General features: G+C 30.5%; 1 protein-coding gene across 1 annotated transcript in view; it reads right to left on the bottom strand.

Annotated features, from left to right (window-relative positions):
* Positions 1-14,996, bottom strand: part of LOC129220953 (sodium channel protein 60E-like) — a 67,614-nt gene that overhangs the window by 15,745 nt on the left and 36,873 nt on the right. The window contains exon 12 of the mRNA XM_054855388.1: positions 13,500-13,746. Coding sequence (XP_054711363.1) covers positions 13,500-13,746 — 247 coding nt within the window. The remainder of the gene's footprint in view (positions 1-13,499; positions 13,747-14,996) is intronic.

Genomic DNA, 14,996 nt, shown 5'->3' with positions numbered 1-14,996 from the left:
TTTTTCTTTCTTTCTTTCTTGTATGAATGCGATTATTTTTTCATCTATGGCCTTTTTAGTCACTACAGCTTCTGTAAACTAGTTTACCGATTTTTCTGTAATATTACTACTGCATCTTCATCATCCCGTTACCTACCTTAAAGGAGTCATCGACACAAGCCCATTTAACTTCTAGAGCTTCCTCGAGCCCTTTGAAAACTTTACAGACCTCCAGGGTGTGGGTATTGACCACTTTGGGAAACCCTGATCTTATACCAAGAAAAAAATATTGGATTCGCAAAATTTTTGAATTTTGGCAGAGTTACATGTCTTGATTTCATTAAATATTTGTTGGCTTCATGTCTTTGCATTTTGATCTTTACATGCTAGAGAATAAAATTATCAAAAATTTAAAAACCCATAGTATATGCCTAATACAAACATGGAACAAAATTATAAAAAATTAAGACAAGAGAATACAAACTTAGCAAATATGACAGTTTTACAAGATAATTAAATACAACACTCAAAAATGTTTTACATGCATTCCTTTCCACCTAGGTATAAACCGAAGAGGACGCAAAGCACGAAAAGCTTTCAGACCATTGACTGTATGTTCCAATTCAAAACCATCAACCAAAATCAATTCCAATATTGATATCTAAAATTAATTAAAGGGGTTGAAGTGCAATTAATTAATTTTAGTCACAGCAGAAAAATTGCTCTAAATAAACAAAGTAAACACACACCAAAAAAATATTTTGTTTAAAAAAAGTATAAGTTAATAACCATTTGTTTAAATAAATATTTTCAAATACTAATTTAAACCATGAAAAACTGCATACTTAACTAATTTTATTTGTCCTTCCAAACACATTAATCAATATTGCAAGCAAAATAGAACCGCTCAGTTACAAAATCCAAAAACAGCAGTTTTGGCTGTTTTGGGAATGTTAGTCTGAGATAGCCATAAGAGAGCAATAGGTATAACCTCCTACAAGTACAGAGTATACCTTCTGACTGGAAGCTAAAAATATTTTAGTACACCGGTCAGAGGTCCGCAAAAAAGAGAAGATAAAAGCTTGTGTATAAAGCTATCATTAGTGGTTTATACCACATATTATCTCTTCAATCACCAGCAAAAATTTTGAGTATAGATTGCAACATTGTTAACATTTAAAGTCATTAAAGTTTAACTAAATCGTAGTTGAGAGGGGTAGTCACCTCTAATCTATACTATTGTTGGAGAAATTGAAATTAGTGAAAACCCTCTTAAATGAGATAGATGCAATCTGCACACATAGATAATGTTAAAAAAATGATTTAAAGCAATAATATTAAATTAATTGCAAAACACAGGGTTTAAAGAAAATGCAACAGATATTATTTCTTTCGCAAAACTTTTGAAACTACAAAAATATTTTGGGATAATAGCTTACATATGATTACAGTAATTTAAGCAAGTACAAATCAGAAACAAATCTTTTAAGCTACTACAAATAGAGCTTAGTTAAATTTGAATTTTTGTTGAATGTCTTTTCGTAAAAAGTTTTTTTTTTTTTTTTTTTGCAGAAAAATAAAAATAAAAAATAAAATATTGTAACATGCAAACCCGTGCCTGCAACTGTTATTGCTATTTAGCAATTTCAATGTTCTTTTCAATGATTTTGAGAGTATATTTAGAATTTTAAAACCATAATTATGGGATATAATGTTGGGGAATACTTGTGGTGAAGCCTGGGTTGTGCTAAATTTGTACTGATTTCATGCCAACAGACTAGGGCACTCTCTTATTAGTAGACAAAGGTTTGGAGTCGGTAAATCAGGCAGGCAATAATACTTCTGGTTCAGGTTTATTGTCAAAAACTGCACTGTCAATTCTTCAAGATAGTTAGAATGAAGGTAGACAAGTGTCTGATCCTTACATGCTCCTGAGTGAATCTATAAAAGCATCATAGCCATGCATGGAGGCATACTGATGCAGTGTTTACCACAGTTGCAAACAAAGTTTACAAACAAAGACTTTATGCTACTCAATCTCTAGTGATTAGCATAACAAAACTTTCCAGGAGAAAGCTTAAGAAACTATTTTTCGAATACAACTGATATCACATGATAATAATAATAAAATCTGAAAATAAACTTACCAAAACAAGAAAAAAGTCAAACCGCATCCAAGAATTATTAAAATATCTTTTTATTCCCATAGAATACCATCTGCAAAACATTTCAACAATAAAAATAGCTGTAAATGTCCGATTTAAATTAATAACTATAAGTCCCTTGATTGATGTTTTCTCCAAATACAAGTCTTCAAAAGTCTACAAAAAACATTTTGCAGTGTTACGATAAATTATAAGAGTCATTCTCACAAAAACAATAAGTTTCATGTTCTTGTTATAATTTAGAAATATTTTATGATTGATTCCTGTTTTTAAGGGTTCAAATATTTTTTAGAATGGAGTTTTAAACGATAATACAAAGATTATATAGTTGGTTTTTGAATATATTTTATGTATGTCCAAAGTACCAAAATGTCATCTCTGTGCTTGTCTCCACTGTTAGTAAAAAAAATGAGCAAACATTACTTCTGATCCAACAAACTATAAGTTTATTTTTGTGTTTTTAATTTTAAAATATTGAATAATATAATGCAAAAAAATCCACATCAAGTTTAATTCCTGTCATGGGCGCCCATATAGGGGGTGTAAGTAGGAGTTTAAGCCCTCCCCCCTCCTAGAAATTAGAACTTACTCGTTTTTAGTTCTTTCTTCTTTTCAAAAATGTAAGGACATTTCTTTTCCAGCCATTAATGAATAAATTATTAAAAATGTCAAACTTTAATAACTCTAATCTGTACAGAAATCAGTTTCCACGGGGAAAATACAGTGAAACCTGTGTAAGTTGACCACTTGCGGTGCACTACTTTATTGGTCAACTTAAACAGGTGGTCAGCTTATAGAGGTTGATTTCTACGATAAAGGATAATTCCGTGCCTGAAAAAGGTGGTCAACTTACAAGGGTGGTCAACTTTACAGGTTTTACTGTATCCTGCTAAAGCATGGAGAAAATATCTGAGCCCTCTTTAAAATTGTGCATATGGGCACCCATGATTCCTGCTAAAAATAATTTTACGCGAATATTTTTAAGTTTGTCCCTAATGAGTTGCATCATTCCCTCACAATAGTAAATCAACCTCTTAGAATCACACATCACAATGAAATTAAAAATAATAATAAAAGGTTTTGTAGTGTACAGCTGCCAACACAGAAGAACATCACAGCTTGTTTTGGTCTCCAAGTTGTTGAAAGTTTGACTCAGGAATAAATTTGAATTCATAAAACCAAGTATGGTTCGTCACATTCATCATTCCCTCACTTCACTTTTACCTTGAAAATAAAATAATCTTCCCCAGGGAAACCCATCGGGGGGGGGGGGGGGGATAACACCCAAAGTGGCTTGTGGAGTTTATAAAAAGTGTAATGCTTTAATTCGGAAAAGTTTCTCCAATATATCTTAAATTATATTTAATGAATCAAATTTCAACAAAAATGGAGCATAATATGCATCTAAGCAAATTTTACATAAAATACATTCATAATTTATACTTGTCTTTAAATTTAAACTTTCAATACACAACAAAAATAAGAGTGAGTTTTTCTAAAAATTGTATGCACTTCATGTTTAGGTAAAATGTAAAAGTGTTTTTGGGGGGCAGAGGGCAGGGTTGCCAGACGCCCCGTATTTTGAAAAATTGTCCCGCGTCAAAGGAAACTTCCATACGGGACGGCTAAAATCCCGTATTCTAGCTAATAACATTATTTTACAGAACAAGACATTATTTCAAGGGAAAAAAATAAAGTAAAACAAAATATGTGAAATAATGAACAATAAGAAAATTATGTGGCAGCAAACGCAAAAATTATTTTCCTTTTGATTTGGTTTGTGTTTTTGTTCTTGCGGCAGACCATGAGGAACCGAATGGTTGCTTCTTCTTTGCTCATTCATTGACTGTATTGGAAATATATCTCTGCGTATGCGTCGCCAATCACAATGAAAACTATTTTTATACTTTGATAGGCGACATTTCGTGAGGTTTAATGCTTTGTTGCAATTGCATTTTTCAGATTTATCACGAATAGATATCTCAAAAATATCCCCTCCCCCCTTACACTCCTAGAAGCGTGTCCTGTATTTCATGTTCTGGTAGAGTGTGACATCCCTGTTAGCCACTGCTTTATGTTACTCCATGATAAAACGGATATTCAAAATTACAATGGAAATATAACAAATTAACTACAGAAACAGAAGAGCTCTATGTACAACCTTTTAAACAAAAGAGCAATAATTTATCTACAAATTTGGCTGTCATAGAGTATAATAGTCATGTACTGAAAACAAAAGTGTAAGTAAAAGTGAAAACAGTACTGACAAAACAATGAAAATCAACAAACCATATTAATACAGCTACCAACAATTAGAACTGTGATAACCAACTCAAATTTTGCGCTAAGGAGAAATCTTTGCAAGGAGTTCCTGGGAGAGAAAAAAAAAGCTAAAATTAGATAAATTGACATAAATGAATTATTTTCTTTAAAAAGGTATACTTTTTTTTTCTAATATCAATCAGAAGGGAAAAAAAGGAAACAATGAATTTAAAAGGATAATTTTGGTTTGATAAACCTTATTTCTATGGATTTACTTTAGAAATTCCTTAACATAATACATTTAGCTAAATTGAACACATAATTAGCATTTCAATATACTTGCTGGTAAAGCATGATAACCAAAACTCAATTGTTTTGATTCACCAAAGGAAACAAAAAACTATATGAAGTATTCAAAGAACAATAAAATTACTAAAGAACATCAAACCTAAACTTTATTTCTATCGCGCATTTATGCAGTAACAGACTTGTACCAAATTTTTTCCATAACAATAAATTCCCTGATTTTCAGCTGCTATGGCCATCCTAAACGACCTCAATAGTTTTTAAGCAAGTTTAATTTTCTTAAAATATTTTTTCAACTCAAGATAAAGTTTGGCAAAAACTTATTCACAACTTTGTGCTGATAGATTTGGCTTGAACCAACTCAGATGCAACTAGACTGAAATTTTCAATTGCATAAGGTTAAAATAACGAGTATGCAAGTTATAGGTTGAAAATAATCATCAGTACAAAATTGACGCTCACAGTTGTAAGCATAACTAGATAATACAGACGCACGTGCACACGCTGTGTGTGGACATATTCACTAGTCTGTAGATACAGTTGCTGCAGATCTGTGTATTGTTGAACAATTGTTATTTAATATCAATGATAAACGTAGGTTATCTTTAAAATTTGCAAATACATTTTTTTTTAAAGTTCTTTTTTTGCTTTCATGGATACATAATTGAAAGCAAAATGCCTCATCTTATGAAAAATTTTATCAACTCACCGTATATTGTTTTTCATTCTTGCAGATAATTTTGAGTTATGTGCAGGGGTGATTGTGTTCCGGTATTTTACCGGATTTCCGGTATTTTCATCTTGAATTCCGGTATCTTCATCTTCGAAAATACCGGAACTTCTATATTTTCAGAAAAACTCATTTTAGTAAAATTTAGGGTGATATTTGATGAAACGAAAAAATCCAAATTGAAGACATTTGGTATAAATATAAAGCGTATGCTACGGTCATGTTTTGTAAACTGGGGGAAGGTAGAAAGAGAAAAGGGATAAGAGCTTCGACTCCTGTCTTTGTTCTTTATGGCAGTTGGAGGAATTGATCGTATGCAAATATTTTCTTTATTTTATATTCTGGTTTATGATCTTTATCTGCGTTCGTTCTCTTGTTATTGAACTAATTCTAATTATACTTTATCATTATTAATATGCTCCTCGTAAATATAAATTAGTTTGTTTAGTTAATTCTTACTTTTCATTTCACTACTATTTTTGTTTGATAAATTTATTCATTTGAACTTTGCATGTTCTCATTTAAAAAATGAGGTATCTGGATAAATCTGAAGATATTGGCTCCATCGATGCAGGAAAGAAGAACAAGTTTAATTGGGAATGGTTAAACAGAGTGGATTCCTACAATGAAAAGATGGAAATATAGTGTAAAAAAATTGATAGGGCTGGATTTTGGTTTTGTGTTTCTTGCAACAAGCCCTTTACATATGCTAATGATGGTGTGAAGGCATTATTGCAATGCAACATTCTTCTACAAATACTCATAAAAGAAACCGGGAATCATTAAAAAATGCTGGTGTATTAGGCTTTAGTGTATTAGTAAATGAATGTAATTAATGGTTAAGGATTCAGTTACAAAGGAGGAAAATTAAACATTCTTGGAAAAATTTTAAGAAATGAGAAAAATTAAAAGAATTTAATTCCCACCATGCACATGGACGTATGAAGTCCAATTAAAACTTCGAGTTTTATCCCCAACAAATAACTATGTATCAAAATTATTTATATACATAATATGATGTGTACATACACGTAATGCATATATATGCCCATCAAAACTTTTTCTTCTTGGGGAAGAAAAGTTCAGGTATTTTTTCATGGAGTTACAATCACCCCTGGTTATGTGCGCAGATGTTTTATAATTTTATCTTACTATGATGGTAAAAATCATATAAGAAACAAAAATGAGTGAGTTTTACAAATGTTACAGAGCAGATATAAGTAGATATCAAAATATGCAAGACACCAGGACTTGCCTTTTTTTGCATAATAACAGCTAAAATGCATTAATTTTACATTGATGCCTAAAAGCTAACAGATATAATAAAGGGACAAAAATTTGAACAAATGGACTTTAAAGATCTAAGATGGAAAAGGGACTTTTAGGAAGAAAGAGGACCAGCTAGGAGACCTATAATAAACTTAATGAACTTTTAAAGCCATTATGCAGCATTTCTCTTTTTAAAATCGGCAACTTTCAAAAATGGAATCTTTATACTTAAACCAGTACTAGTCAACATCCTGTTATCATCAAAAGCTGAAAGCTGCAGCAAAACAACTTTGTGAAGTATATTCAAACATTGCCCAAACAGAAATTCTTTTTTTATGCACGTTATTCACTTAACCTATCACCTATGATTACTACTTCTTCAAGTGTCTGATCAACATTTTAAGGAGCTCTTTTATGAATCAAACATATACTGGAAGCACTTTAAAGAATTTTTGCAAATCAGAAATTATTATTATTATTATTTTTTCTGTGATGGGGAAAAAAATTTGTACCTAGCTGCAAAACATGCTTTGACGCAGTTGGGAATAATTTGGGTCTGTAAAATCCTTTTTTTCTCTCTCCAAACAACTGACATTTTATACGCTATACGCAACAGCTCAATAACAAAATATCATAATTAAAGTTTGACAAAACTGATAAATTCAAACAAGGGGAGCTGCAGTGAGGGCAGGTTGAGCTTCACAATTAAGTTTTAATTAAGTTATACATGTTTTGAAAAACTTACACTTGTATGTTGTTTTGTTGATGCTGCACTTCATCAGTGTTATTAGGTACATCTTTTCCTACATTTTCAAGCGAGATCTTTTTCCTTTCCTACATAGATTACAAAGTGCACAAAATCAGCTTCAAAAACTCAAATTAATGAACAGAAAAAAAGATTTCATAATTAAAATTGCTATAAGCATTGTAAAGTAAATAATACAATAAACATTGCCTAATGTCTAGGACAGATCTAGAAATTTTTCAAGGAGGAGATGATTCATTTTTGCTACTTACCCAACAAAATACAATCCTTTTAACATAACCCATCTCAAAAAAAAGGTTAAAAAAATATCAAAAATATCAAACTATCAATTAAAGAAAAAAAAATAATGCAAAACTTTAAGGAAAACTTGAAAGGAATTGATTATACCTTATTGTGCAAAACTCTACTCTGAAGCGATTTGTAACATCATCTACTTTCAGTTCTATGAAGCTTCAAATTCAGTCAAAAAGCAAAGAGGAAGGTAAAGAAATGAATTTTAAGAAATACACTTTTATTGACAGCTACTATACAAGCTCCAATTTAAATAAAAACCATGCTTTCCTGTAATGCAAAATAGGGTTTGTGAGGCATGCTGCTACTGCTCATTAATTCAGGAGCAGGAAAGTTTAAGGCATTTCAATTTAAAAGCACTAAACATTTATCGATTGATAGAAGTCATAAGAAAAATTATAGCAAATACCAATTACATATACCGCCATCATTTTCTAATGTTTAATTACTAGGAAGTAACTATTTTTTCCAAAGAAATGTTAAGAGTTTTTGATTGTGTATAGGATTGTGCTGCATCAAAAACATACAGTAATCAAGATTATAATTTTTGCTTTAAAAGGGGGAGGGGGAAGTAGAATGATTAGCATAAAAAAATACTTATTATAGAGTAAGAGCCTGTGAGTGCCAGACCTGCGTCATAGTATTAAGGCCCAAAATTTTTCTGCTTAAGCACATCACAGCAAGTAAGAAAAGTTTGCTAATATTTAAGCTGAGTCGCGCTGGCTTTGGCAGGGAACAGGTTTGCAAAAGGAGAGTCAAAAACTAAACATAATTGAGTCATTTTATGTCAACTGACCTCCTCATCTGCACCCGACCATTTCAGATTGGAACGAAACTTTATAGAGGTGCAGACATACCTTTGAAACTAACCCATACAAATTTTTCAGCTTCCAAGACCCAAATCCTAAAGATCTAGGATCAATATAAAAAAAAGGCTCCAAATGGTGGATCAGCTTTGTGAAACAAATTGTCATGTTAAGACAAGTCTCCTATTAAAGGCCATTTTTTGGAACCCACTTTTTTTTTCTTTTTGAGGTATCCTAGATCCTCATGATTTGTATCTTAGAAGCTGAAAATTTGTAAAGGTTAGCTTCAAAGGCATGCCTGCATCTCTCTAAAGTGTCCTCCAAATCGGAGATGGTTGGATGGGGACCACCAGGTGACGTGACATAAAATGAATCTATAATGTTTGTTTTTGCAGAAATTGTATGCACTTTTGCTACTTATTTCCTGGCAAGCACAGCACGACTTAGCTTAAATAATAGCGAACATTTCTTACCTGCGGTAGTGTGCTTAAGCAGAAAACTTTTGAAGCTTTATACTGTGACGTAGGTCTGGCACTCATGGGCTCTCGGATTAGATCCAGTTTCCTAAATAACCAAAATGATCTTGTTTTAACCCATTAAAGCCACATTATCAATACAATGACTCTAAAAGAAGACATTATAAAGCGACTGAGAACTCTAATACTGGCAATGTTATGTACTGATGCCTCACACAAGTAATAATCAAGGCTCTAAATGATTGTGTAAAGCAGAGAAAGAAGGAGAGAGTAAAAGTGGCAGTTATTGCTCCAAACAATATGCTGCTCTCATTGGACTTAAGCAACATTTGAGAGTGAGCGATTTTTTCTTTGTTTAGGGAGATTACTGAATTCTAATTAAGTCACTGGAAAAGAATATAATAAGTGGATGCATCGTTAGATTGGGTATTATTAAAATGTGTGCAAGGGTCTTCTTAAAAATATTCTTGATTTTTGGTCTCTGTTTGACAGCCGCAAGTTCCAGGGCCTTCTCATGCCATGGGGCTTGTGGGGCCTATATCATCTCAAATGATTCTGTTTTTCAAATATTAGGAAGAGAATTAATAACGAGATACATGACATTGTCTTTTTTAATAGCATTGAAGCGGTAAATGGAGTTTCTAAGGTTTCTGCAGGAAATGTGCAAAAAAGATTAGGGGCAAAAAAAAAGGAGGAAAAGAAAAACTTGCCTTTATTTTAATTTCTAAGGAGATCTCTGTACATATAGGTCGTTCTCACAAAAATAGTCATTTTCAGCTTATTTAGATCGGTAAAATTACAGTGGATGGAATTGGATGAAACCTTTTATATATTTTATATACAAGGTGTTCTGTTTTAACCTGCAAGACCTTTATTTTCACAACCGTTAGTCCTAGATGTATACTTTCAATTGTAAAAATGCTCAAAATCAGATGCAGAGTTTAGATATTGAAAGTTTGAAGTAAAAATAAAAATAAGTCAAAAAATACGAAATGTAATTTTTATACGGGCCCGAGGTCCCCTAACTAATGTTTAGAGAAATAATTTCCATTGAAAGCTATTACTGACACAAAAACTTGACATTTGTGCGATCAAAACTCAAGCAGATATTCCATTTCAAAGTTTTAAGGGACCATACAGAAGATGAGATTGAAACTTATCGCCCTTTCAATAGAAATACAGGTCATCAAAGTAAGAAGAACAAGGTATTTTTATTTGCTTGTTAATTGCAATACTTTTCATTGCTATTAAAAAATAAATGCAAATGTTATGCCATGATATGCAAAAACACACTACAAAACTTCGAACAGTTCAAGAAACCATGCTCTATACACACATATCATTTTAAACACTTGTTAACAAAACGCTGTGTTTCATATCTCGGTGAATATTGGTCGTACTAATTTGAAACTTTTTTTGTTGGAATTTTTTTTAATGGAGATTATTTCCCTAAATATAAGTTAGGTGACCTGGGGCCAGTATAAAAAGTTAAATTTTGTATTTTTTGACTTATTTTTGATTTTATTTCAAACTTTCGATATCTTAACCCTGCATCTGATTTTGAATATGTTTGCAATTGGAAGTATGTGTCCAGGACTAACAGTTTCGAAAATAAAGGTCTTGCAGGTTAAAATGGAACACCCTGTAGATAAATATATGTAAGGGCTTCACACACAAAAAAAAGGTCCATCAAAAGAAAAGTATTTTTTGAATAGCATTATACCCTCAGTATAACATTCTTACTTAAGCGTCATTCCCTCTTGAATGAGGGAATGACGAATTCATTAAATTTTATTCTAGCAGTTACGTCTAACTGATATTTGAGTTTATTCCCATACAAATATTTTCAAACGAAAAATAATTTTTAATCATTCAGTTTTCATGCATTAATTCATTTTATTTAACTGTAAAAAGAGATGTGAGGGAATAGCGGATGCAAAAAAATCTTATTTGGTTTTATGCTTTCATATAGATTTTAAGAACAAATTTCCAACGATTTAGAGACGTAAATATGCTGCACGATTTTTCTGGCTTGCCACCTGTAAATTACTAGATATTTTGCTAAAAAAAAAAAAAAAATCCGTGCAATTCTGGGAAGGAAATCGAATGTTGGGAGGGAATGACACTACCCACTTGGGACAAACTTAAAAAATATTCTGTGAACTAATATTTGCCGAAAATTTAATTTTAAATGATTTTTTTTTACTTAAATTATTCAACGTTACAAAATAAAAAACATGAAAATGTGAACTTATTGTTTGTTTGCTTAGAAATAAATTTAGTTTATTTTTTACTGACAGTGGGAACAAGTGATAGAACAACATTTGAGTACTTTAGACTCACATTAATAATATTTAAAATAAAATATTGAAAATTTTCTTTAAGTATCTTGTTAAATTCTTTTCTGAAAAGTATTTATACCCCTAATAATATGTATGAGTCATAAAACATTCGTACATTATCACAAAAACATGAAAATAACAGTTTCTATGAGAATGACCCATATAGTACAAATACATACACTGAGAACATCTTAATTACAAAAGTGAAGCAAACACTTTGAGCTAAAACCTTTTAGTTATTTACATGAAAAAAGTTTTACAAACTTTTAAATTTACCTTTTCAGACTGAAAGAAAGAATGACAGAATTCAAACACTCTTTTGAATATCTTCAATTTTATTTTCTGCAGAAAAAAAAGTCAAAAATATATATACTTTGTAAATAAAATATAAACATTCTGATAAGAAATACAGTTAGAAACTGATATTTCCATTAATATATCAACACAGTTAGCCTTATAAACTTAAAAACAGTGATATTCTCAAAGTAATTTTTTAATAATTTAGTAATCAAAAATAGCTCACATATGTAACAAAAAACATGCACCCCAAAAAAAAGTGAATTAAATTTTAAAAAATCAATTTCAACTCAAAAATTGAATGAATAGACAAGGGAAATGAATCAAATCATGCTCAAAGATTTCATGAAAACTGACGCATTTAAGCCATGAGTAAGGATGTAAAGCGTCAGGTTATTAATTTTTTTTTTTTTTTTTTTGATAATAGTAACCGAATTTCTCTATGTTTATGCATGTGTGCAAATGAATGCAGGGTTGTCAAGGTTTTTACCATCCCATTCAAAACCCTCCTGTCCAAAACTATTTTTTAACAAGCTATATTTTGTGAGAAAATATCAAAAACGAAACAATATTTGTCAAAATTTGACTAGGTATTTAATGTATTTATTCAATGTAAAAAGTCAAGAATAAATATATGTGTAACTTATTTATACAGCTGATTTTAATCTAGTTATGTACAAATTAAATTCTTCATTAAAAATTTCAATTTGAATGCATGAGTTTTTTTTTTCTATAAATAAATTTTTTTGACATATATGCATGTGTGCAAAAGAAAGTGTTCAAAATATAGGGCAATAATTGACTTAAATGCAATAAATTACAATTTATTAAGCTACAGTATGTATTATATTAAAAATATAAACTAAAAAAAGACTAGCACAAGTTTAAAAATATGAGTGTTTAATCTTCAATTTCTTGTTCTCTAATCTATAATTTAAAAAATAATTTTCGTTAAAACATAACATAAAACTTATTTGCAAAAACCATTAAAAAAAATTAAGCTTTTTTTTCTGCACCTAAATATTGTACATTTAATAACATTCCTTTGAGTTATAAATGGAACTGATATTAGTTGTCTTGGTAATGCTGTGAATTTCCTTTCACAACTCTACCAACTGTTACATAAGGAAGTTTTTATGTAATAGAGTTATTCACATTTTTTTTTAATTAAAATATTTTTAAAATGAACATTTTGAGAAAAATATTATCAAATACTCATTAATTAAACCTCATTAATGTCTATATTTTTGCAGTACAAATATTGCAGCAAATAAGAATTGATTAGATTACACCCCTTTAGCTTTAGCATACTTTTTTTTGGACAGTTTAAGACAGTTTCGGACACTATTGGACAGTAAAAGCCACCTGTGCTTGTGTTTTGGACAGTCCAAAACACAACCCTGATAATAAAATTAAATTTTTACTGGGTTGTTAATAATGCAACTAACTATATGTTTTGTTCTATAATTTTAAGTGTAAATACATAGTGTCAAAAATAATTACTTAATAAAGCAATATTTTGAAGTGTAATGGCTTTTGAATTTAATTGCATTTTAAAAACTATAAATATTTAGTGCTCCAAAAACTGGTTGTTGGACTGAGATAAAAACACCAGAAGAGATAGAAATGCGTGAATATGTCCATAATAGGAATGCCTGCGTTTGGTAACCTTGAAGTGATAGTTTACTTTTCAAAAGAACTAAATTGAAAGAAACCAGAGTGAGCATCTGGTTAAAAGAGTTTTGGATGACTAAGGGGTTCATCTACTGTACTAGAAACATAAAATTATGTAAAGAAAAGTAGAACATACCTCTCGTATTGAAATAGACGACTTGAACTGAGATGAGTCGAAGGAACTAAGCAGTAAAGCTGTGAAAAGGTTCAAAACAACTAAGCATCCTATTAAGTAATAGCTTATGATTACTAAGGGACACAAAAAGGAATCATTTGAAGTAAGCATACAGCTCCAGAAATGTTTAATCCATTCACCCGTGAATAATTGAAATACAACAAATGCCGAATCACCAAAAGTAGCAAATGTCCACCGGAAAGCAATACTGTAAATAAATAATTCATTAATAGAATGATGAAGAAATATTTTAAAAACTATTAAGACATATATTACAGCACCAAGAGATATAAATAATGTAGCTAAATGCAAATAACATTAATGCGTATGTAAATGCTAAGTTTTTAAAATGAAATAACAAGGGAAAACATGATGCAGAATCTTCTTCACTGTTCCAGGAAAATTATTTGTATGATCATAGGTGTTACATGACCAAAAAAATTTAGTGGGAACAGGCCTTGGATTTTAGGAGTGCAAGAAAAGCCTTTGCCCTCTCCCCTAACCCACCTACAGAGTTAGATTAATCCAGGGTACTCTCTACTAACATACTATTCTTAAATATATTGAGTAATCTTTTACCGCTTCCAGAGAATTTGAAATGATAGGCTCGGGTAAGGGGGCCTTATATAATTCAAATACCTGAAGAAAATGTTTTCTTTATGCATTAAAACAAACCTACTATAGCAGTCTAACAATACAAAGATGTTTCGAGTAACTTTGTTTAGAAAAGCAAAATATATGTAGCATGAATTTTTTGAATTTAAACAGTTTACGGTGTGCTTAGATTTTTTGTAAGGGAAACATTCACTCTTACCTTTTTTCTATACATACAATTTATCCACTTTCCCCTTAGTTACCAGTTACCACACATTAAAATTATTACAGTATATAGGATGTCTCAGAAGTACTCTATATCTGAAAAATTGATTGAATTCCAGCCCATTCTACAACGTTGTACAAAATTAACAATTCCACATGATTTAGTAGAGCACTGACTTTGACAAAAGTGACTGAGCTCGATATAAAATATGGGCAGAAATAAATCCTTCTTCCTCAAAAAAATTTAAAAGGCAAAGAGAAAGAAATACACAGCAATGTAAAATGCACACATCTTTTTAACAGTGAAAATTAAATTTAAGTTACAAAAACACAATTAAAGCAAAAAACAATAAACAACGAAACAAAATTGCAGCAGGGAAAAAATAATGAAAATTACAAAAAAATATATGTAACTAATAAATAATAAATATCTTTGCTCAATTTTATGAATTATCTGCCTAGAACTAAAATCAGTGACAAAAGGTAAAAATATTCAAAGTTGTGAAAAAAAAAGTTCTGGAACAATTATTAAAAAAAAAGCATAAGTATTCCTAATTTGGTCACAGCATTTAAGTAAAAGATTTATAAATTAGTATAAGACACAAACTATGTATTCATGCATTCAGATAATCAACACAA

Source organism: Uloborus diversus, chromosome 4 (assembly GCF_026930045.1).
Source record: "Uloborus diversus isolate 005 chromosome 4, Udiv.v.3.1, whole genome shotgun sequence".
Taxonomy (NCBI): Eukaryota; Metazoa; Arthropoda; class Arachnida; order Araneae; family Uloboridae; genus Uloborus; species Uloborus diversus.
The sequence above is the reverse complement of the archived record's forward strand: the minus strand, read 5'-3'. Positions and strand labels throughout refer to the sequence as shown.